General features: G+C 46.0%; 3 protein-coding genes, 1 non-coding gene and 1 pseudogene across 5 annotated transcripts; 4 read left to right on the top strand and 1 right to left on the bottom strand.

The window, feature by feature from the left end:
• The first annotated feature begins 215 nt into the window (after nucleotides 1-215).
• LOC112348608 lies at nucleotides 216-14275 on the top strand (annotated as a pseudogene).
• On the top strand, nucleotides 7429-9435 carry LOC112348626. Its single transcript, XM_024681504.1, has 2 exons — nucleotides 7429-8510; nucleotides 8580-9435. The coding sequence occupies exons 1-2, from the start codon at nucleotides 7464-7466 to the stop codon at nucleotides 8976-8978; spliced, it is 1446 nt and encodes a 481-aa protein (XP_024537272.1). The 5' UTR covers nucleotides 7429-7463; the 3' UTR covers nucleotides 8979-9435.
• On the bottom strand, nucleotides 14237-16652 carry LOC9649147 (serine/threonine protein phosphatase 2A 57 kDa regulatory subunit B' theta isoform). Of its 2 annotated transcripts, none has more exons than XM_024681503.1 (3): nucleotides 16387-16652; nucleotides 14914-16331; nucleotides 14237-14850 (listed from the first exon to the last, which is right to left on the bottom strand). In XM_024681503.1, the coding sequence occupies exons 2-3, from the start codon at nucleotides 16165-16167 to the stop codon at nucleotides 14479-14481; spliced, it is 1626 nt and encodes a 541-aa protein (XP_024537271.1). In that variant the 5' UTR covers nucleotides 16168-16331; nucleotides 16387-16652; the 3' UTR covers nucleotides 14237-14478. The 2 variants fall into 2 exon arrangements, with proteins under 2 accessions (XP_024537271.1, XP_024537270.1); XM_024681502.1 differs by having other exon boundaries at nucleotides 14914-16322.
• Nucleotides 16653-17476: 824 nt separating this feature from the next.
• On the top strand, nucleotides 17477-17560 carry TRNAL-CAA. Its single transcript has one exon. It is a non-coding gene; the product is annotated as a tRNA-Leu (tRNA).
• A 651-nt stretch (nucleotides 17561-18211) lies between these two features.
• Nucleotides 18212-20299, top strand: LOC112348607. Its single transcript, XM_024681448.1, has 2 exons — nucleotides 18212-19309; nucleotides 19390-20299. Exons 1-2 carry the CDS (start codon nucleotides 18212-18214, stop codon nucleotides 19786-19788), a joined length of 1497 nt encoding a protein of 498 aa, XP_024537216.1. The 3' UTR covers nucleotides 19789-20299.
• The last annotated feature ends 2390 nt before the right edge of the window (nucleotides 20300-22689 follow it).

Here is a 22689-nt window from a genome sequence, read left to right as displayed (position 1 = left end):
TATTGGAACACCTTGGCAGTGCCCACTTCTTCACCAAGATCGACCTCCATGAAGCATACAACCTAATCTGGATCCGGCTTAGTAATGAATGGAAGATTGCATTCTGAACCTGCTATGGCCACTTCGAGTACACTATCATGTTGTTTGGCTTGAGAAATGCTCCAGCAACTTTCCAACACATGGCGAATGACGTCTTTTGGGAGTTTCTTGATTAAATGGTGATTGTCTACCTTAATGACATCCTTATCTACTCAAAAACTCAAAAGGAGCACGACAAGCATGTGCGCAAGGTGCTGGTGAAGCTGTGGGAACACGGCCTATATGCAAAGCTTGAGAAATGTTCTTTCGATCAAGAGTCTGTGGAATTCCTTGGGTACATTGTCACTCCTGAGGGTATCACAATGGATCCTGCCAAAGTCAAGACTATTCTCGAATGGGAGCCTCCACAATCAATGTCAAACATTTAAGTTTTCTTTGGCTTTGCCAAGTTTTACCAAAAATTCATTGCTCACTACTCTAATATTATCCTTCCTATCATGCATGTCACTCACAAGGATGTTCCCTTCTCTTGGTCTATTGCTGCCCAGTACGCCTTCGACACACTCAAGGCAGCTTTCAATTCTACTCCCGTCTTGATCCACGCTAATCCCTCACAACCTTTCTTCATTGAGGCGGATGCCTCTAACTTTGCCATCGGTGCTGTGCTGTCTCAACTCGGAGCGGATCAGGAATTTCATCCAATTGCTTTCCATTCTCAAAAATTCCAGCATGTGGAGATCAATTATGAAATCCACGATAAGGAGCTCCTTGCCATCATGGATTCCTTTGGAGAGTGGCGTCATTTCTTGGAGGGGGCAAGCCATCAAACAATGGTCTGGACGGATTATAAAAATCTTGAGTACTTTGCCACTTCCTGAGTTTTGAGCCATCATTAAGCAAGGTGAGCACAATTCCTAAGTCGGTTTGATTTTGTTATCAAGTACAAACTTGGAAAGCTTCAGGGCCTTCCTAATGCTCTTTCAAGGCACTCCTATCTCAGTCTCAGGCCTGGTAATCCTACCTTCGATCAACAAGATCAAGTTATCCTCAGTCCTGATCGACTTCATGTTATGGCAATTTCCCTGGCCCCTCAGGACTCCTCCTTGATGGATGCATTCAGAAACAATCTTCAATCTGATGACCTCGCCAGCGACATTTTCCCCCATCTTCCGGCTAGACACTTAGTGACTTCTGACTGTCAACAATTTGATGAGTTCGAGTTCTTAGATGGCTTGTTGTACTGTGGGGAGTAACTTTATATTCCTGAAGGTGATGCTAGAAGGTTGGTCCTAATGGTGTGCCATGATAGCCCGATTGTTAGTCACTTTGGCATTTCAAAAACCTATGAGCTGGTTGCATGGGACTTTTGGTGGCCCTACATGGACGACTACATCAAAGCTTTTGTTACCTTTTGTGACACTTGCGCCTAAAATAAGGTACCTCACCACCTTCCTTCAAGTTTGTTTCGTTCCCTCCCGGTCCCTTTAAGTCCTTGGGAATCCATCTCCATGGATTTCTTGAGTGATCTTCCGAGTTCTGGAGGCTTTAACAACATTTTAGTTGTGGTGGATCGCTTTAAAAAGATGGCACACTTCCTGCCGTGTACCAAGGAGTTTTCGGGTGAGGACATGGCAAAATTGGTATTCAAAGAAATTTTCCGACTTCATGGGATTTCTGCAAATGTGGTTTCGGATCGGGGACCTCAGTTCATCTCTCATTTCTAGCAATGGTTCTTGCAGTTGCTTGGAGTGAAGGCCAACCTCTCTTCGACATATCATCCTCAAACTGATAGACAGTCCGAGTCAACGATTCAGACGTTGGAATAATTCCTGAGGTGCTTCATCAACTATCATCAGGATGACTGATTCGATATCCTTCCCTTGCTAAGTTCTCCTATAACAACTCTGTTCATTCCTCCCTTCAAGTTTCCCCCTTCTTTGCAAACTCTAGCTGAAATCCTCGATTCAATCTCTCACTTCCTTCTCCATCCAAATCCTCTCATTCAAATCCCCGCTCTGAGGCATTTATCTCCAACCTCTAGGAAATCCACAACTCCATCTCCTTCCACCTCCATTGTGCTCAGGAATCTCACAAAACATTCACCAATGTCCATCGTCAAGATTGTCCTCCTTACAATATCGGGGATAAAGTTTGGCTCCTCAAGTGAAATATCTCCACCACCAGGCCATGTCCTAAACTCAATTCAAATGCCTCAGTCCTTTCTCTATCATTGCCATCATTAATCCTATCACTTATCACCTTGCACTTCCCTCCTTATATCAAATTCACCCCGTTTTTCACTCCTCTCTCCTTAAACTTTATATTCCCAGTCCTATTCCAAATCAGGCCATTCTTCTACCTCCATTAGTGCAGCTCAAGGATGGGTCTGAGTACGAGGTTTAGGACATTCTTGATTCCAAGATCCCATGGTCTAAACTCTACTATCTTGTAGACTAGAAGGTTTACGAACTTGAGGAACGCACTTAGGAACCTGTAAATAACCTGATTTATTCTATTGACCTTGTTCAAGATTTCCACCGCCGCTATCTTTCTTGTCCTAGTCCTCATTCTTTTCATTCTCCCTTTCCCATCCCTCGCCACCCATCTCATCCTCCTCTTCATTCTCATTCACATCCTTGTTCCACTCATTCTTGAGGAGGGGGTGTTGTCAAGAATCCCCCAATTCTTGACACATTCCTGACTCTCGCCGGATTCCTGACATACAAACATACAAACCATATTCTCGAAACACTTCCCTATTCCTGACTCTTTGATTTCCCATATGATTCCTGAGTCTTGAACCACATTCTTGATAATAACGTGGTGCCTCCTCGACCTCAACTATATTTAGGTCATCCTCGATCCAAGAGTGGTGAAGCCTCATCAACTTATAGTATATATAGGTTAGCCTTGTTCCATTTCTCCACAATCTAAATCAATGCCAGTCTAAGGCCCTTTCTTCATTTCCACTAGCTTTTCTATTTGTCTTCTACATTTTCCAGTCTTGATTTTGTTGGGGGTTTTGACAAGTAGCAGCATCAACCTCCATTGGAACAGGACCATCACCCTCAGAAAGTGGAGTTGAAGGACATGCAGTGAAAAATGGAAGAGGCGACATTTCATAATGTTGTGCCAAGTGAAAAGCATCATCAAGGGTGGTGGGAGCAAGTGCATGCACAAGTACGACAAGATTTTGACGAAGTGCTAGCCACAACATTCCTTGCTTGATTTGCTCTGATATATTTGGCTCCACACAAAGCGAAAGACTTTAGAAACGAATGTCAAATTGCATTACTAACTTAGATGGCCCTTGACAAAAATGATGCAATTGTTGGAAGGCATCATCACAATCATTGGCATATCCGAATATGCGTTTGAATACATCCGGGAGAACACTCCAATTCCCATGAATGGCTGCACTCAAACCATTGTACCACTGCAACACTGTCCTTTAGAGACACGTGGGAAACTCATGCAAACGTCAAGCATCATCCCAAGAATGATATGTGGCAATCACTGTGAAGTGATCGAACAAATGGTATACATCATCCCTAAGATTCCTGCGAAAGAACTCTGGTTGAACATGAGGATTGGCACCAAGAGCAAGAGGAGTTGTACCACGTGCCATGAATGCCGCCATTAATTGAGTTTGGTTGTTCAATTGCAATTGCATAGCATCAAGCAATTGTACCAATTGCTACTCTGGAGTCAAAGGAGGAGGAGATTGCTGATTTGTCATGAAGATGAACGAAAAGGAAAGAGCAAAAGAAGAAAAATGAAAAAAATACTAGAAGGAAAGGGAGATCTAGACAATGCAAAAAGTTAAATTTAAACCAAAATCCTAAAAGGAAAGAACAAAAGAAAGGAAATGGAAAAAGCTAGATCTAAACGATGCAAAAGTTTAATCTAAACCAAAATCCCAAATCCAAACACTTCTCAAGGGCAATCAAAGGTGCCCTTCTTTTCCACCAATGTGAGTGCATGGACTATGGAAAAAGAATATAAAAAATGTGCATATCAATTAGCCCAAAATCCCTAGTTTATATATAAGAGCAAATGGTCCGGATTGAAACCAATCTAACAGCTACCAAAATCCCATTATGCTAATATTAATCTGGAAGAATTAAAGTCTTGTAGGTTTAGCAAAGGTGGTTCCTTCTAGACATTCTCTTGGAGTGATACCATAGCAACTTTGCTTGCCTACACTGTTGCATTGTTCTTAAGGTTTGGACTTGTCCCTACGTTGATTTCATTATAGCTTGGTTATTACCTTTGGATAGTATATGGCATTGTAGTTGTACACTTGGACCTCACATACTAAATTATCTTAAAGAATAATTAAAAAAAACTAATAATGGTAACAAAGAATCTTTCATAGCAGTTGATATAGAAACTATGATGTGTAAGCAACTTCTACAACTTTTTAATCCCCTCTATATGAATGGAGGTAAAATCAAATGTAAAACATTGATAATTAGCAACATTTCTCAAAAACAAAACTTCTAAGTACTCTAATTTTGTGACAAAGTCATGAGAATATTACACAACTTAATTTTTGTATTAACTAACAGAGAGGAAACACTTCCTCCACTATATTATTTCTGCTACATTAAGTACGCAAGATTATTTAATATCCATCTATACAAAACCAAACAGTGCCACCCAAGTAAAATCATTTGGCCACTAAATGCAAAATAATATTCCAAAACTGAAAAAAATTACATTATTGGCCCAATCCTATTTTTTTAGTGATTAATAATAGCCCTAAAAGATGATTGAATGCAAAGAAATTGTAAGACTTTTAGAACAGTCTGTGATATGAACACAAACTGTGACCTTTGCTCAATCTGGCCTTAAACATCAATCAATTTTTCAAAGGTGCCTTAAACACCATTTGTATTTCAGGTGCCCTACCATTCGGTAGAAGAGAAAAGTTGTTATTTTTGTCATAGAATACATAAAGTCAGGGAAGACCCACACTGCCACCTTTTTATCATTCAAGTATATTATGAGTGATTACATTGGAATTTGCTTGCGATGATCTCTATATTTTAGTGAAAAATGGAATTCTTATAATAATACTGTACATCTTTAAACCTTTCACTACATATTTGAAGTATATGTTTCAAATATACACTAAAGTGGATATTGAATGCTGTAAAACTGGATAAAAGATTAAATTACACAGCCCCAAGAGCGAGTCCTTGTTGAATCTTAGCTCCTCTGGCTCTAAACCTTTCAAGTTATGATCTGCCAGCTTTTGGTTATCACTGACTTGCTTTAACGTGTGCATCAATTGCTACTTAACAATGGTTTCCATTTAAGGTGGCAAAGTCTTAAGATCAAGGCCAATTTTTGTGTTGAGGATGTACTCTTTGGGAAGTAACAGGATAAATCAAGTATTGTACTAGTGAGTATGTGTACACTCACATATTTTCTTCATGATTCCATAGATGTGCTTTCAGAAGCAGCTCTTTCTTGTCTCACCGTAGGAGATGTACTCTTATCTGGATTTTTTTCTTCCCTGACAAAGAAGAACTTAAAAAGAAACCATGTAGAAATTAAATACCTTGATGATCGGAGACATTTGATTAATATCGCCAGTTTGGCCCTGTTGCGTTACCAAGTGCATCCATAGCTGCTTGACAATGTTTTCATTTGAGGTGGCAAAGTCTTGAGATCAAGGCCAACATTGGTGTTGAAAGCACCGTGTCAGGGAAGTTACTGGAGAAGTTTAGACTTGTAGCTGTGAGCATGTATAACTCCCATAACTTCTTCGTGATTCCACAGATGCGCTTGCGGTGGCAACACTTTCTTATCTCAGCATCGGAGATGTACTCTAGTGGAGTTTTTTTGTTTCCCAGCTGTTTTTTTTCTACAGAAATCAAGTGGCGGCCCTCTCACGACGGCGGAAGCAGCACCAATCTCGTCTGTGCCCAGCTCCTCGAGTTGTGCCCCCTCGCTCGTCTGAGCCTGCTGCTGGTGGAATCCCCCGGGAAGTATTTGCTCAAAAGCCACAGCCTCGATTCTCTTGCGGACCTTTTCTCTCGCCATCAGTCATCAAGGTGCCGGGCTTGTGGAGCTCTCGCTGTCTACGTGCAACGTCGAGTAGATCAAGCAGCACAGGGGTATGGAGACCTGTCAAGTTCAAGAAGTTCACGTTCCCGCCAGCTGAAGATCTTCCTCAACAGAAGGACTACAAGAATGGGAGGTACTCGCAGGTTCACCTCGATCGAGAGGCTCACAGGCAAGCCAATCGCTCGGCCTTCTAGATTTCTTGTTCTTCCAGTCACCGCCCAGGGAATCAATGCCGGGGATGTGAAAAAGCTTCAGGATGCGGGAAGTCGTACATGCAATGGACTGATCATGCAAACAAAAAAGGTGCGAATCGATCCATCTTTTCTTTTTCCCTTATCGGATTTTCTTCTATCTGTCAGAGCTTAACGGGATTGACGACAAGATCCTGGAAGCGGCAGAAACGATAGTGGTAAGTGCCTTGGATCGCAACTCTGGATTTTTCTTCTGGCTTTCCAGTATCACTGGGAATGAGGCTCTTCACAAGCGAAAATCCGTGATCCATATCCTCTCTCTCTCTCTCTCTCTCGCACCAGGTGGTATAGAAACGATGGCACTCACCAAAGTCTTTGGCGAATTCCGGAGTGGCAAAACTCATTTCGCGCACACTGCCGCACTTGGGCTTACATAATGGTAAAAAGTGGCCTACATCGACACTGAGCTGGCATTGTATAATCGTTTTCCTTTTGCTTTAATTTCTTTGCTGTGAATTCTAAACGATGCTTGCAGTCCTGATCGACATTCCCATCACAGAAATGTTTGGACTGGATCCAACAGCTGCTCTTGACAAACGTAAGTGTTTTAGCTCTTGGTCCCGTGAGTAACTTTCAGTTTTCCATGCTCGAGCATCAACTTTCTGATCGCCTTAGCGGCTAAAATGACTGAAGGACAGATTAGGCTTACAAGGAAGACAATATACTCCATTATCTGGAGCCACATTTTGCAGCAAGGTCATTAATGGAGTTCACTGGTAAAAACCGTACTCAATCAAAAGGTATATCTTAAGGATATTAAAAGGTATATTTTATATTTTCATACGTGAACACAAAGATTTTCTATCATAGTATGGACTGTCCTATGGCAGAGGCTTTGAGCCGAAGCAAGAAGCAATGGTGGTGTTCTCAATACTTGAATGCAAGGCTTTAATTGATGGTACTAGCTTGCAAACAAAATCAAAGACAAACAGCTAGTCGTGATCTCGGCAACATTGATGCGCCGAGCAGGTATCGAACCTCCGCCGAAGATTGGAGAATCTACGCATATACTTGGGTGTAATTATTTTAGGGCAAGATTGTAGGACACTGGGGATGAAAAGGCCGAGGAGCGCCTTGGATGATCTTCCCGACGAGATGCAGCACAGCGAGCTGCTCTTCTTGGTGGAGCAGATGAGGATCACCAAGAGGCGCAACAATCTGTGCTCCATGGACGATCTTCCCGACGACGTTCTCATCCGGATCCTATCCCTGCTCGTCTCCTCGCGCCAATTGTATCGCTGTAGCCTGGTGAGCAAGAGGTGGGCGCGTCTGGCAAGGCTAGTCACGCACTTCAGGTTGGAATCGTATGAGCAACAGGGTCTCCTTTCCTGGTTTGGCAGCAGCAGCAGCAGCAATCTCCGCTCCCTGTCTTTGACAGGTTCCTCAAAACAGCTATGCTCTTGTCTTGACTGGCTACCGGTGATTGGAAAAACCCTCCACTCCCTTACCATCAGCGTCAGTGTGGATGGTTTCTGGTCCAGCATTCTCGCCTGCCAGCAGCTACGGTGCCTCCATATCAACGATGGTGTCGAGCTTGGTGGCCCTCTCACGACGACGGCAGCGCCTCCAATCCTTCCCAATCTCGTCTACTGCTTCATACGCACACGCTTGGACGTGGCCACGACGAAGCAGCTCCTCGAGTTGTGCCCCTCGCTCGTCTACTTCCGGCTGACCCAGCTGCTTGTGGAGTCGGCCGGGACGCATTTGCTCAAGAGTCACAGCCTCGACTCCCTGGTGATTCGCGCCCACAGGGTCCCCGGCAGGAGCGTTACCAACTTTTCTCTCGCGCTCGACATGCCCAAGCTCCGGTGGATGTCTGTCACCGTGGTACCGCGCGTGGAGCTCGCGCCGTCTACGTGCAACGTGGAATGGGTGAAGCTGCATGGGCAAGTGCGAATCATCCAGGGTTTGGTCATGTCCAAGCTCAACAGGCTCACGCTCAGCAATACCTTCCGAGGCAATGCCCACGTCGAGCGAATTCTCGAGCCGTTTGTTTGCAGGACGTCGAGCATCAGTGGCATCAAGCAGCTCGACCTGTTTATGGATTCGGCCGACTTCGAGCCCAGATCCGTTAACCTCGCACAGCTCTTGGAGCCGTTCCATGGCCTTGAGGCGCTTTACATTGCTCGCCTCACCATCAAGGTACATATTGGTTTTCTCAAGGATCGTATCTATATTTGTGTACCAGAACTTCCTCTTTTTGTGTTTCAGAGCTTGAGCCTTGCGGGGTGGAGCAGCAGGCACGCGCCACTGCGCGTGCACATTGACACCTCCTACTCGAACAAGCGGGTGCCGTGCTGGGACAGTGACGAGATCGAGTTTGTACAGGAGCTGGTGGTGAGCAGCAGCTGTGTGACGCAGCTCGAAGTAACAGGCATTGTGTGCATTGAGGAGCCGCCTGAATTCCGGCCCCAGGTGCCTCCGGCGATCGTGGAGCTGGGCACAGCGTTCCCCGGTCGTGTCAAGGTGCATCCCATCCGCTTTGGCATGCCACCGCACTGCGGCGTTGTCTGGCGCTGCATGAAGCCCAAGCTTGATTCGGAGGCGCCCTACACTGCAATCCACCACCGGTGCGCAGGTTTCGACGAGAACACGGAGTTGTGTGCGTGAACCAGTGCCTCCTGGTCAACGCCGGCGTTGGCAATCTGCCACATTGGGGAGTAGAGGTACTGGCAGCTACGCGCTCGGAGCATCTACACGGTGAGCGGGAAGAAGCAGAAGGTGGCCAAGCTGCGAGGAGTGAAGGAGGAGAGAGCCCGGCTACAGTTCCATCGAAAGTCTTTTGTGGGGATGCGACGCATCACATCCACGCAGAGCTCCAGATGATCGAGAGCAAGCGTCGCCCGTCGCATGTCTTTGGGCGACGCCACAGAGTTTGCGTCCAAGTGGCACAAGCTTGTTGGGAGGAGGATGACAGATCCGTGAAGGCTCATATCAAAGATCTGTCTACGTCAAAGAACTTGAAGGTGGAGTTTTCTTAAGGGCCTTTTCTTTGAAAACGTAGCTTTGGAACGAGAATCACGGGTTGTTCTGAGGAATAATAATACAATGAGTTGTCCATGTCTTTGCTTAAAAAGGTATTACTGAAATTTTCCTTTTATCGATTGGTTATTAAGATGCCACCTGGCTGAGCTTGCTGGCACTGAAGAGATGCACGGTAGAGATTATATGGTGGCCGGTTGGCTAACTCCAAGTCAAGACTGTGTGTATATAGTTGGATATTCCTGGAATATTATTCATAAATATTCCCTGGAATCTAATGACTGCTCATCTATAGCACTGTAGTGTAAGTTGAACCAACTGCAAGGACTATGGAAGGTCTTTAACAAAACATAAGGCACTACAACTAATAGCAATTGCCAAAATTTCATTTGACCATCTTATAAATATGTGAACTCAACCTACTAAAGCTACAAGTGCAAGGATTGTCTTATAGATAGCAACATGAAATTGCTGGTAAACTAAAAGGCAATAGCAAACTGAAAGGTAGTGCTAACAAAGTAGATAAGTTCATATAAATGCCAAATTTTCTTTTATAACTTTAGAAATAAGCTAAGCTTTTAGAGTTTGTCAATAGGCAAGTACTAACTATTGTAGTGAAAAATTGAAAATCTAGGGTTTTGGATGAGCAAGGATGGGCCAAGGATGGGCCAAAACTATCTAATGTATGTTGTTCGTCATGGCAGGAAGACTGAACTATTCAAAGATTGGAGTGTTGTCCATCCTCTAGTAGACAATAACTTCTTTTCTATATTTCATTGCATTGATTCTTCTTTCATATGGCTCTATCAATTGTTCTCCTTATTCCATGGAGTAGGTCAAGGGTTTTCCAGATTGTATGGTGCTTTAGAAGGGATCTTACTCAATTTATAAAGTAAAGATTTGGCTATAGAAAGGCTCTAGGTCTATGGTTCTAGCCAATGGGGTTAAATTTCATCCACACGCTTGTGGCCAATAGTTTAAGCCAACTTCTAGTAACGAGCTCAAATAAAAGGGAAAAAATATCAAAGACAAAGATGTAGAGGAGGATGGTTATGTGACTATGGAAGAGTATCTAGATGAACCATATGGTCTAAAAGATTGTGGCTCTTGTTCCCAAAACAGTAGCAGTAATCCCATTCTAAAAGATTTATTAGAAGCTATAACAAATGTATCTTTGTCTATTGAAGGAAATAAGTGAAAAATCAAATGCTCAATAAAGGCATTTTCTAGAATATATGGAATATTGTCATGATAAGCTTGGACTCTACTGTTTGTTTGCAAAGTTTAGACAATTTGGAATTTCATACTTTATAAGAGTTCAAAATTCACATTCATCATTTCTCAAGCATTATCATATGAGATTAGGTTTGAAAGCAATTGATATAACAAGTCTTGCATGCACGCATCGATTGGTGCCTGATAATAGTTTTCATTTGAGATGGCAAAGACTCAAGACCAAGGCCAATGTTTGTGTTTACCATGTCCAGGAAGTAACAGGATAAATCAAGTATTGTACCCATGAGTATGTGTCTGCTCCCATATTTTCTTCATGATTCCATAGCTTTCGGAAGCAACTCTTTCTTGTCTCAACGGATTTTTTCTTCCCTGGTGTCTTTTTCTAAACAAAGGAAAACTTAAAAGAAGAAACTGTGTAGAAATTAAATACCTTGATGATCGAAGACATTTGGTCCTGTTGTGTTACCGAGTGCATCGATAGCTGCTTGACAATGATTTTCATTTGAGGTGGCAAAGTTGATTCGGTGTTGAAGACATAGCATTTGTCTGTGTCAGGGAAGTTACTAGAGAAGTTTAGACTTTGTAGACGTGAGTATGTATAGCTTCCATAACTTCTTCGTGATTCCATAGATGCGTTTGCGGTCGCAACACTTTCTTATCTCAGCATGGCACTTTCTTATCTCAGCATCGGAGATGTACTCTAGCAAATTTTTTATTTCCCAGCTGTTGTTTTCCACAAAATCGTGGAGCTCTTGCCGTCTACATGCCGTCGAGTGGATCAAGCAGAGCAGGGGCGTGGGGACCATCCAGGGCCTGTCAAGCTCAAGAAGTTCACGTTCCCGCCACATTTTGAAGGTTACTTTCCTGCCCAGAGCTTCAGTGATGAGGAACATCCCGGTCGCGGCCGCCATGTAAGTTCGCCACAGAGAGAGAGAGAGAGAGAGAGAGAGAGAGAGAGAGAGAGAGAGAGAAGCATACCACCGAGAAGATCATCCAAAAGCTGGCTCCCAGTGTCACGGATTTTCGCTTTGAAGAGCCTCATTCCCAGTGAGATAGCCGACTTGCTGGAAAATAGCAATAAGCGATCCAAGGCACTTACCACTATCTTTTCTGCCGTCTTGTCGACCTTTGGTTCGGACAATCCCGTTAAGCTCTGGCAGATAGAAGAAAATCCGATAAGGGAAAAAGAAAAGATCAATCGATTCGCACCTTCTTTGTTTGCAGTCCATTGCATGTATGACTTCCTGCGTCCTGGAGCTTTTTCACATCCCCGGCATTGATTCCGGAAGAACAAGTTATCTCGAAGGCCGAGAGACCGATCTAAAGACTGACGCCTGTCAATCGTCTCAAAGGTCCTCCTCCTCATGCGAGAGCAACGATTCCGGACTGGCAAAACTCAGCTCGCGCAAGCCGAGCATCTGCCGTTGGGCTTATACGAAGTTAATGGTAAAAAGTGGACATCGACACCAAGATGGCATTGTATGATCGTTTTCCTTTAATTTCTTTGCTGTGAATTCTAAACGATGCTTGCAGCCGTCCCGATCGAATCATTCCCATCGCGGAAAGGTTTGGACTGGATCCAACAGCTGCTCTTGACAAACGTAAGTGTTTTAGCTATTGGTCTCGTGAGTAACTTTCGGTTTTCCAGATTGTGTACATGCTCGAGCATACACGCACGAACATCAATACAACCTTCTGATCGCCTTAGCGGCTAAAATGACTGAAAGCCGATCGGGCTCTTGGTAAGAAATAATTATCTTCTATCCAGTTCTTACAAGGGAGTGCACAGACTGTGGACTCCATTACCGCATTGTTTCGGGTGGTGTTCTCAATGCTTGCATGCAAGGCTTTAGTTGATGGTACGAGCTCGCAAACAAAATCGAAGACAAACAGCTACTCGTGCCTTGTTGATCTCTGTCGGGATATTGAGCAGCTAGTTATACGTTCGCGTTTTTCCATGACACGGGATTTCGGCCCCGGGTGCCTCCGGCGATCGTGGAGCTGGGCACAGCGTTCCCCGGTCGTGTCAAGGTGTATCCATCCGCTTTGGCATGCCACCGCGCTGCGGCGTTGTCTGGCGCTGCATGAAGCCCAAGCTTGATTCGGAGGCGCCCTACACTGCAATCCACCACCGGTGCGCAGGTTCCGACGAGAACACAGAGGTGTGTGCGTGAACCAGCGCCTCCTGGTGCCACCGGTCAACGCATTGGAGACTAGAGGTAGTGGCAGCTACCATGGCGTCGCCTCCTGATCTTGCTGGCCCCGAAGAGATGCACGGTAGAGATTACATTGTGGCCGGTTGGCGAACTCCAAGTCGTGAACTTTCAAGACTTCTGCGTCAAAAGCCGATCGATGTCCATAGGCTGACCATTGAACTGTCGATGGAGACAATACACGAAGGTGTGCGTCTCTGCAAGAAATAGGAAATCGTTGATATCTGCCAAGCTTACCTCAGGAAGATCGAGAGGAGATCACTTTGACCAAGCTGTTCGTCCTGGAAATAAGCTCGATTACAATCAAACAGTGATCACTTTTTAACAGACCCTCGTACGCTTGGAACCTCGCTTGTGTTGCACCTGATGCTTTGCGACCCCAGGAATTCACGTCTTGTTTGTACTTAAAAAGGAACGACTGCAAGTGAAGGCGTTCCATGGCTCTGACACTCGTCGCCACTCTATCCTTCGTTCTTGCTGCTGCAGTTGCTGGCTCACGAGCGTGTAGCATCCAGCAAGTAACACTGATGTTGCAACCGTGTTCCCAATCTCCGCACGACTGGCCGACACAGGCCTGCTGCGACAATCTCCAGGGAATTGCCGAATCTTGCACCTGCGACGTGCTTCTCAACGCCACCAAGTCTTTTGTCCCGGTTGATCTGCCAGCAAAATGTGAGATGGAACAACTACAAGTTCAATGCAAACAAGGTACGTACCTGTGGTTCAGTTTCTAGCGATCGAGAGCTCAACTCTCTCCTGGCCAGATACAGCACCAGCAGCATCAGCAGCAGTAACTCTTGTCCAAACCCATAGAGGTGAGAAACGAAAGCAGGGACAGACTAGTTTCTCAAAACCTTGTTTTAACGCTGTGTGTCCTCAGAACATCACCGTCATCAGCAGTTGAGTTACTGTTATGATACGGACGACGATGTACCACCACCTCCAGCACCACCTCGACTTATTGATCCTCGAGAGCGTCAATACGCAACAGCTGTGCAGCTGCCGCCGGGCACTACATTTGCTGCGGCTTCCTCCGGATCCCTGTGTCTTACAAACCATGTACCTCTTTTAGCAGCTGCTCTCGCTATACTCGCAATAAAGTGGTCGTCGTAACAAGAGAGCTTCCGAATCTCACTGTACCTGAAATTCTTCGTCTTCATTTTTCTTTCGGGGATGCTCTAGCTTTAACCACTGCTGCTTGATGCCGATCTTCCATCGCAAGTGATGCTCAGCCATCCCATTCGAGCCAATAAATCTCGAAAACTTTTGTAAACGCACGGCACCTGACACAAGTACGAGCAAGATGTCAAGAACTAACAAACAAACAAATAAATGAGACAACTTACCAGAACACTTCACTCGAGAGGGACGGGTCAAGCGTCACACAAAGTCACCATGACTCAAGACTCAAGACTTCGAGAAATGTGCCTGGAAAAATACACAATAAAGTAAGAGAAATCTGCTTTATACAAGAAACAGCCCCTTGATTCATTTGAAACACACTCTCAAGTCGTGTCGCTGATCCTCCACCTCATAAGGAGCTGCGCTAGTAAATATAGATACACGATCCCGTGAGTAAGCACAAAGATCTCTCTCGACGCAAAACGCCCGTGGCAAAATACCTGGGACGTTCGCGAGCTCGCTGAAGAAGAAACTGAACGAGGATCCATCTGGCCTGCTCAGCTTCCAGCAACAGCTATCACACCCAGCGGCAAACCAAGCGTGTTGGTCTTCGAACCACCCGTAGCCTCGATCCTAGACGCGGCAGCTGCTTCCAACCGCTTCCAGTTGTTCTCCCGTTTTTCTTCCAGGCCCTTTGACTTCTCCTCTTCCTCGAGATACTTGCGCTGACACTCGTCGAAAAGATCTTTGTCCATCTCCAGAAACATCTTCCGTACGTTGACAGTTAACCCGTGCACGGTCTGGTTCCAGTGATTCCTGGTGTTTCTCTCCAATGCTGAGAACACGAGAGGCAGCACTGTTTGACGGTTCTGAGTCACCAGGCTGATAATATGATCATTGTTCCACAAGAACAGAGCACGTTCCGCCACCTATAAAAACCAGCAAATCAGACCGCAAACCAAAAGAAACCAAGGGGAAACACCAAAATGTACCTGGAAATGCGAACTGTTGAGACAGCGACTGACTTGCCGAAACAACGGCAGCATACAGCGTTGGAACTCTGGTGCTTGAGTCGCCTCTAAAACCTCCTCCAACTCGGCAAGAAACAGCACCTCCTTCTGACTGTTAGTGATCGGCCAGTACTTGAGTAAGCCCCGGATCACCGTGTCCGCCAGCTTCATATCTTTCTCCACAAACTGAGTGATGCAGTAAGAAAGCTGCTGGTGGTAGAGTGACACACATTTCGGCTTGTGCAATGGAATCAGCGCCCTGACGAGAAACAACTTGTGCTCTTCCTTGAGTGGCAGCGCAAAGCCGTTGATTATGCTCCCCAAGATCTCAAGAAGCTCGGCAATGCCATTGTGCTTTTCCGTCTCAAAGATGAACCTGTAGAAAATGTTGTTGATAGCCTTCCTGATGAATGGACGGTGGACCATGAACTTCCCGTAAATCCGGTGAAGGATGGTCTTCAAGTAATCTCTCTCGCGCGGGTCCTCCGAATCAAAGAGATCCAGCAGCCTCAGTACGAATGCATGATCAATGTACCTCTTAGCCTGCTTTGCATCCGTTTCCGGTGACGCAACAAATCTCAGGAGGAGCTCATAGACGAGTGAGAGATGAGGCCATGCCGGATCCATGGTTGGCTCCTCTTCTTCCGGATCATGCCCTTCGGAGACAGAGCTAGAATGCGGCGAAGGTGGCAATGACCGGAACAAGTTCACCGAAACCATCTTCACGATCTCTTCGTACGCCACCTCGTTGAGCTTGATGTTCCCTGGAGAGCCTATAAAATCCACCGTCTCGACCAAAGTCTGCCGTTTCACCTCCTTCTCCTTGATGTTCTTCGAGGGATCCGTGAAGTCAGATAGAACACTGCAAAGCTTGAGTTTCCTCCCGAGCAGCGCCAGCTTCTCCGAGCTAGGCACGTCCTTGAACGAAGGTAAGTGCTCAAATCCGGAAGAGGAATTCGCAGGCGGCCCATCTACAGGCGACCCAGGAAGGTGTCTAAGATCCTGTTTGCTGCCCATCACCATCCCAAGAGTGATCGAATTGGAGTTCATGACGTCATTGGGAGTACTCCATCGCGGCACAGCCACTGTTCCTTGTTGTGCTACATATCCCTGGCTTCTACCATTGCTGTGGAGTGGCGATGGATTGCTGGAGGGCTTGTTGTCCCCGCCGGAAGAGTTGTCGATCTTTGATGAAGAGCTCTTGACCGGAAAGAAGTTTCTCCATCTCTTTTTCATACCTGGCAAGAGATCGTACGCCTGTATCGAAGAAATGCCCCCTTGCAAACCCCGCTCTAGACTAGGCTAGACCCATTCCATGCCGCCAGATCGATTCATTCACAGCGGATTTGGGATCCAGCCCCAGCTTCTGGTGTATGAATCACGGCGGCGATCTGCAAGCTCTTGGACAAAACACCAAAATTTAGGAAGCTCGGGAGCTTGGCTAGCTACAAGAACCTGGCATCAGCGCTGATCTGATCACGACGATTCCAAAACCCCAACCGCAGCCATTTCGCTGCTCGATTTCGCCGAGGTCGCTGCGCCTTCTTCCGGGAGCTGGATTGGCGATGGCGCCTCGAGTCCCTGGCGGAGCGCTCGAATCGCGATGCCCTAGCGCTATCTATCGCTTGCGCAGCCGGCAAAATACTTGCAGCGCTAGGCGCGTAGCTATACACACCCCAAAAGAAATAACGTTTTTACCCAAGAGGTTTTACGATAGAGAAAAACTCGAGATATTCCCAAAATATACCACACTCACACTTGCGTGGCGCCGTCACAACCGTTAGATGCGCGACTAAGAAACATTTGAAAAGAAAAACCATTTATCTGACCCCGCGTCAACGTGGCCCAATCCTGGCCGTCTGACCCCACAGTACAAATTTTTTCTTGCTACACGAGAGAATCGAACCCCGCGCTGTTACATTGGAGAGAAAATGCTCTCTAGATGGAACAAAAAGCAAGCACACAGCCATGGCCGCCGCGACGAAAAGAGGGATTCAACGAGAGAAATTTCTTTCCTTTCCTCAAATCGCTGCCGATGCCGCTGCTTCTGGGGCCGCGGATGATTCCGAGGCCGCTTCCTCTTCCTTCTCGCTCTGGGAATCTCGCGAAGAATTCATCGTCACTTGGAACCCTAGCCACATGAGCGTGACCTCCTCTCGCGGCGCCGCCTGTGGCTGCTGTTGTTGATTATCCTCCTCGAAATCATACGCTTCGGGCTCCTCCCCTTCCTCCTCTTCCTCCTCTTCCTCCTGTTCTTCCTGTTCCTCCTCCTCCTCATCATCATCCCCCTCGTCCATCGCGTCGAATTCCTCCTCCAGAGGCGCGCGCTGCTGCTGCTGCTGTTGGAGGTGCTTGGCCTCCGCGGCGGCAATCGCTGCGGCGGCGGCGACCGCCAGAGAGGGAGGAAGCGGCAGGCCCATCGCGTAGCCGCAGAGAGAGAAAACCCTAGAGGAGGAGGGAATAAAAAGAGGAATCTATAGTCGCTTTTAACTCAGCCCAATCATTCGTTGGAGGCAATTGTAACGTTGAGATTGAACGGGAGTCAGTCAGGATGGCCGAGTGGTCTAAGGCGCCAGACTCAAGTTCTGGTCCTCTACCGAGGGCGTGGGTTCGAACCCCACTTCTGACAAAGCATTTTTATATAAATTTTTCTATTACGTGGCAAAATCCGCGGCGTTCAATGCTCACCGCCGGATTTTATCCACGTAGCATTCAAACAATGACGTGGCAAAAAGCTGCTTAAAAATGATTTTCATTTGAGGTGGCGAAGTCTTGAGATCAAGGCCAATGTTAGTGTTAAAGGAATAGCTCTTGCCTGTGTCAAAGATGTTACTTAATTAAATCTTGTAGTTGTAGTATAGCTCCAATAACATTGTGATTCCATAGATGTGCTTGCGGTGGCAATGTATATTTTCGCCAGCTGTTTTTTCTTCACAAATTTATAAATTTTGCAAAATTTAAATTACACTCTGCCTTAAAAAAAAGTGTTGCAACACATCATTCACTGAAAGTGTTTGTGCGCGCCCCATCCATGCTTATTCCAGATTCATATTGCTGTTGGGGAATATAGGTCTGCGGTGGTGGCAGCCCCTTGCTTAGCTCCTGCTCGACATGTGGCTGCTTCTCCATCCAAGACTGATCAAATTCCATGTCTGGGCTTGAAAAAATCTCCTCAAGAAACTCTTCATCCATTTCCTCGCTGGTATCGAACCTATAAATTCCTCGAGGCTACTTAATTGTTTTAGGGCAAGATTTTAGGGCAAGATTTTAGGGCACTGGGATGAAAAGGCCGAGGAGCGCCTTGGATGATCTTCCGGACGAGATTCAGCACAGCGAGCTGCTCTTCTTGGTCGATCGGATGAGGATCGCCGAGAGGCGCAACAATGTGTGCTCCATGGGCGACCTTCCCGACGACGTTCTCATCCGGATCCTGTCCCTGCTCGCCTCCTCGCGCCAATTGTATTGGTGTAGCCTGGTGAGCAAGAGGTGGGCGCGTCTGGCAAGGCTAGTCTCGCACTTCAGGTTGGAATCGTCCGGTGAGCATGAGCAACAGGGTCTCCTTTCCTGGTTTGGCAGCAGCAGCAGCAGCAATCTCCGCTCCCTGTCTTTGACAGGTTTTTCAAAGCAGCCACGCTCTTGTCTTGACTGGCTACCGGTGATTGGAAAAACCCTCCACTCCCTTACCATCAGCGTCAGTGTGGATGGTTTCTGGTCCAGCATTCTCGCCTGCCAGCAGCTACGGTGTCTCCATATCAACGATGGTGTCGAGCTTGGTGGCCCGCTCACGACCAAGGCAGCGGCTCCAATTCTTCCCGCGCTTGTCTACTGCTTCATACGCACACGCTTGGACGTGGCCACAACGACGCAGCTCCTCGAGTTGTGCCCCTCGCTCGTCTACTTCCGGCTGACCCAGCTGCTTGTGGAGTCTGCTGGGACGCATTTGCTCAAGAGTCACAGCCTCGACTGCCTGGTGATTCGCGCCAGCAGGGTCCGCGGCAGGAGCGTTACCAAATTTTCTCTCGCGCTCGACATGCCCAAGCTCCGGTGGATGTTTGTCAACGCGGTACCCCGCGTGGAGCTCTCGCCGTCTACGTGCAACGTGGAATGGGTGCAGCTGCATGGGCAAGTGCGAATCATCCAGGGCTTGGTCATGTCCAAGCTCAACAGGCTCACGGTCACCAATACCTTCCGAGGCAATGCCCACGTCGAGCTAATTCTCGAGCCGTTTGTTTTGAGGACGTCGAGCATCAGTGGCATCAAGCAGCTCGACCTGTTTATGGATTCGGCCGACTTCGAGCCCAGATCCGTTAACCTCGCACAGCTCTTGGAGCCGTTCCATGGCCTGGAGGCGCTTTACATTGCTCGTCTCACCATCAAGGTACATATATTTTTTTTTCTCAAGGATCGTATCCATATTGTGTACCAGTTACAAACTTGGGACTCGTTTTTGTGTTTCAGAGCTTGAGCCTTGCGGGGTGGAGCAGCAGGCACGCGCCACTGCGCGTGCACATTGACACCTCCTACTCGAACAAGCGGGTGCCGTGCTGGGACAGTGACGAGATCGAGTTTGTGCAGGAGCTGGTGGTGAGCAGCAGCTGTGTGACGCAGCTCGAAGTAACAGGCATTGTGTGCATTGAGGAGCCGCCTGAATTCCGGCCCCAGGTGCCTCCGGCGATCGTGGAGCTGGGCACAGCGTTCCCCGGTCGTGTCAAGGTGCATCCCATCCGCTTTGGCATGCCACCGCACTGCGGCGTTGTCTGGCGCTGCATGAAGCCCAAGCTTGATTCGGAGGCGCCCTACACTGCAATCCACCACCGGTGCGCAGGTTTCGACGAGAACACGGAGGCGTGTGCGTGAACCAGCGCCTCCTGGTCAACGCCAGCGTTGGCAATCTGCCACCGGTCAACGCATTGGAGACTAGAGGTGGAGCATCTATGCGGCGAGCGGGAAGAAGTTTGCGGGCGTGGTTCAGCTGCTGGTGTATCGAAATGCCAAGCCAGGAGCCAGGAGCCAGGAGATCGCCCGATGAGATCGAAGATGGCGTGGGAATGAAACCTCATAAGGTGGCCGAGTTGTGAGGAGTGAAGAAGGAGCAAGCGGGGACAGTTCCATCGTCTTTGTGGGGATGCGACGCATCACATCCACGCAGAGCTCCAGATGATCGAGAGCAAGCGTCGCCCGTCGCATTTCGTTGGGCAACGCCACAGAGTTTGCGTCCAAGTGGCACAAGCTTATTGGGAATGACAGATCGTGAAGGCTTATATCAAAGATCTGTCTATGTCGAAGAGTTTTCTTAAGAGTCTTTTCTTTGAAAGAACGAGAATCACAGGTGCTTGCGAAGAATAATAATACAATTGAGTTGTCTAAAGCAATTCGATCGGATTTTTTTGCCTGTACGAATTGAAAATTTCCTTTTATCGATTGGTTATTAAGATGCCACCTGGCTGAGCTGCTGGCACTGAAGAGATGCACGGTAGAGATTACATGGTGGCCGGTTGACAAACTCCAAGTCGTGAACTGTCAAAACTTCTGCATCAGGCCGACCATTAAACTGTTCAATGCTGCTGTTGATGGAGACAATACCTCGTACTCGCACCTTGTGAGCCCATTCACGAGGACCACCATTGGAACCGAGATATCCCACAAGCTGTCCACCAAGGCGAACACCTTCTCCATCAGTGGGATGTAATGGCCTGGACGCCCTGATGATGATCAAGGCCCGGTTGAATCCAAGTCCGTTATCTCAATGTCGAGTGAAGTGGACACGAACATGCAACAAAAAAGTGCCAAGCTCGGCCTAGCACTAATGCTGATGCAAATTCAAAATTTTGCAGAATATCAAAGTATTTTTCCAAGTTCTCTTTTGTTAGTTCATCATTTGTTTTGCACAAGAGAGTCCAAGAACAAGGAAAAAGCCCAAGCAATCAAGTGTGGTATTTTTCCATGGACATCTTCATGATGCTTCTGAGCTGAGACACATGGATACCACCAGCAACCTTGCTGCCAAATGTGGCTCCACGAACGAGAGAATGCTTGAGGTGCAAGAAGAAGGGCAAAGGAAAGGGTTTTCTCAAGCAGAGACACAAGAAAAACAGAAGACCTGGAGAGAAAGAAACATGATTGAAAAGTGGTAGCCTTGAGGGATTTATAGGTTTGATTCCAATGAGGAAATGGATGAAGAGTTTCTTGTGGAGATTTTTTCAAGCCCAGATACGGAATTTGATCAGTCTTGGATGGAGAAGCAGCCGCATGTTGAGCAGGAACTAAGCAAGTTTAACAACATGTTTTATTTCGTTAAAGTGGGACTTATTCAGTAAAGTGGGACATTAACTAGCATGTGCATTTCCTAGTACTTAATTAATATTTATTAATATTTCTATCAGTTTTTTAATTTATTTTTTTATATTTCACAATATTATAACACAAAATCATATGAAAAGTTTTTAATTTATAAATTATAAAGTTAAAACTTCAATTTTTTATTGTTGTTATAAAAATGGCATGTGGCCACACACCATAAGTGGGATAATGAAAAGTCCCACTTTAACGAAATAAAGTATCAACCAAGTTTAACAACCATAAAGGTCCGTGAATTTATAATTATGAGGTTTAAGTACAATGCCGTATATTAACATTAGCATAGTGTTATTTGATATCTGTCGGATGGATTTCAATCTAAACCACTTGCTCCTGTATATAAATTAATGTTTTTAGGCTAATTGATATACATATTTCTGTATTTCATTTTTATATTCCATACACTCACATTAGTGGAGGTAAAGATCAACTTTGATTGTCTTTAAAGAGTAGTTGGATTGATTTAGATTTAACTTTTGCATTGTCTAAATATCCTTTTCCTTTAGCTTTTTCAATTTATTTATTTATTTTTTTTCCTTTTCATTCATCTTCATAGCAAAGTAATACCCTTCTCCTCCTTTGACTTTGGAACAGTAGTTAGTGCATTTGGTTGATGCTATATAGTTATAATTGAACAATCAGACTCAATTTATAGCAACATTTATGCTACATAGTACAGCTTCTTTTGCTCTTGCTGCTAATCCTTGTGTTTGGTCGGAGTGCTTTCATGGCAGTCTTAAAGATGATGTGTATCATTGGTTTAATCACTTTATAATGATTGCCACATATCATTCTTGGAATGATGCTCAGTATTTGCATGAATTTCCCACATATTTCCAAGGGACGACATTGCAATGGTATAATGGTTTGAGTGCAGCCACTCATAAAGATTGTGTGAGACACAAGTTCTTAAGCCCCAAAATGAAGCAAAAAAGGTGCCACATAGTAGTGGAAGTCTAACAACCATAACATATTTGAACCAAAAGCTCCAACTTGGAAAGTTGAGAGTGGGAGTGGAACTCTGAACAAAATACTTGAGGAATAAGCACGAAGCAATCGATGAATAAGTCTTTAAAAAAGTGACACAAGAAGGAGTTCAAGAAGGAGTTTGAGAAGGAATCCGAGATGGAATTCGATATGGACCTGAGATGGACCTGAAATGGAGTCTAAGATGGAGTCAATATAGACTTGAGATGGACCTAAGATAGAGTTTGAGATGGAGTTCGATATGGACCTAACATGGAGTCCGAGGTTGTAAGGAACCAACTCCCTAAGGTGTTGTAGGCTAAACAATCCTCGAAAGCACGACATAAATAATAAAGAGTCTCAGTTTGAGATCAAGTCTAAGACCAACTTTGAGACTGAGTTCAAGATAGAGTTCGGGATCGAATCCAAGCCGAT

This window comes from Selaginella moellendorffii, unplaced genomic scaffold (genome assembly GCF_000143415.4).
Source record: "Selaginella moellendorffii unplaced genomic scaffold, v1.0 SELMOscaffold_31, whole genome shotgun sequence".
Taxonomy (NCBI): domain Eukaryota; kingdom Viridiplantae; phylum Streptophyta; class Lycopodiopsida; order Selaginellales; family Selaginellaceae; genus Selaginella; species Selaginella moellendorffii.
The sequence above is the reverse complement of the archived record's forward strand: the minus strand, read 5'-3'. Positions and strand labels throughout refer to the sequence as shown.

Excerpts from the sequence above, each read along its gene's own strand:
- LOC112348626 (XM_024681504.1), top strand. The coding sequence starts at position 7,464 with ATGCAGCACAGCGAGCTGCTCTTCTTGGTGGAGCAGATGAGGATCACC. Across the intron at positions 8,511-8,579 it reads TTGCTCGCCTCACCATCAAG|AGCTTGAGCCTTGCGGGGTG; the intron begins GTACATATTGGT and ends TTTGTGTTTCAG.
- LOC9649147 (XM_024681503.1), bottom strand. The coding sequence starts at position 16,167 with ATGAAAAAGAGATGGAGAAACTTCTTTCCGGTCAAGAGCTCTTCATCA. Across the intron at positions 14,851-14,913 it reads TCAACAGTTCGCATTTCCAG|GTGGCGGAACGTGCTCTGTT; the intron begins GTACATTTTGGT and ends TGGTTTTTATAG.
- LOC112348607 (XM_024681448.1), top strand. The coding sequence starts at position 18,212 with ATGAAAAGGCCGAGGAGCGCCTTGGATGATCTTCCGGACGAGATTCAG. Across the intron at positions 19,310-19,389 it reads TTGCTCGTCTCACCATCAAG|AGCTTGAGCCTTGCGGGGTG; the intron begins GTACATATATTT and ends TTTGTGTTTCAG.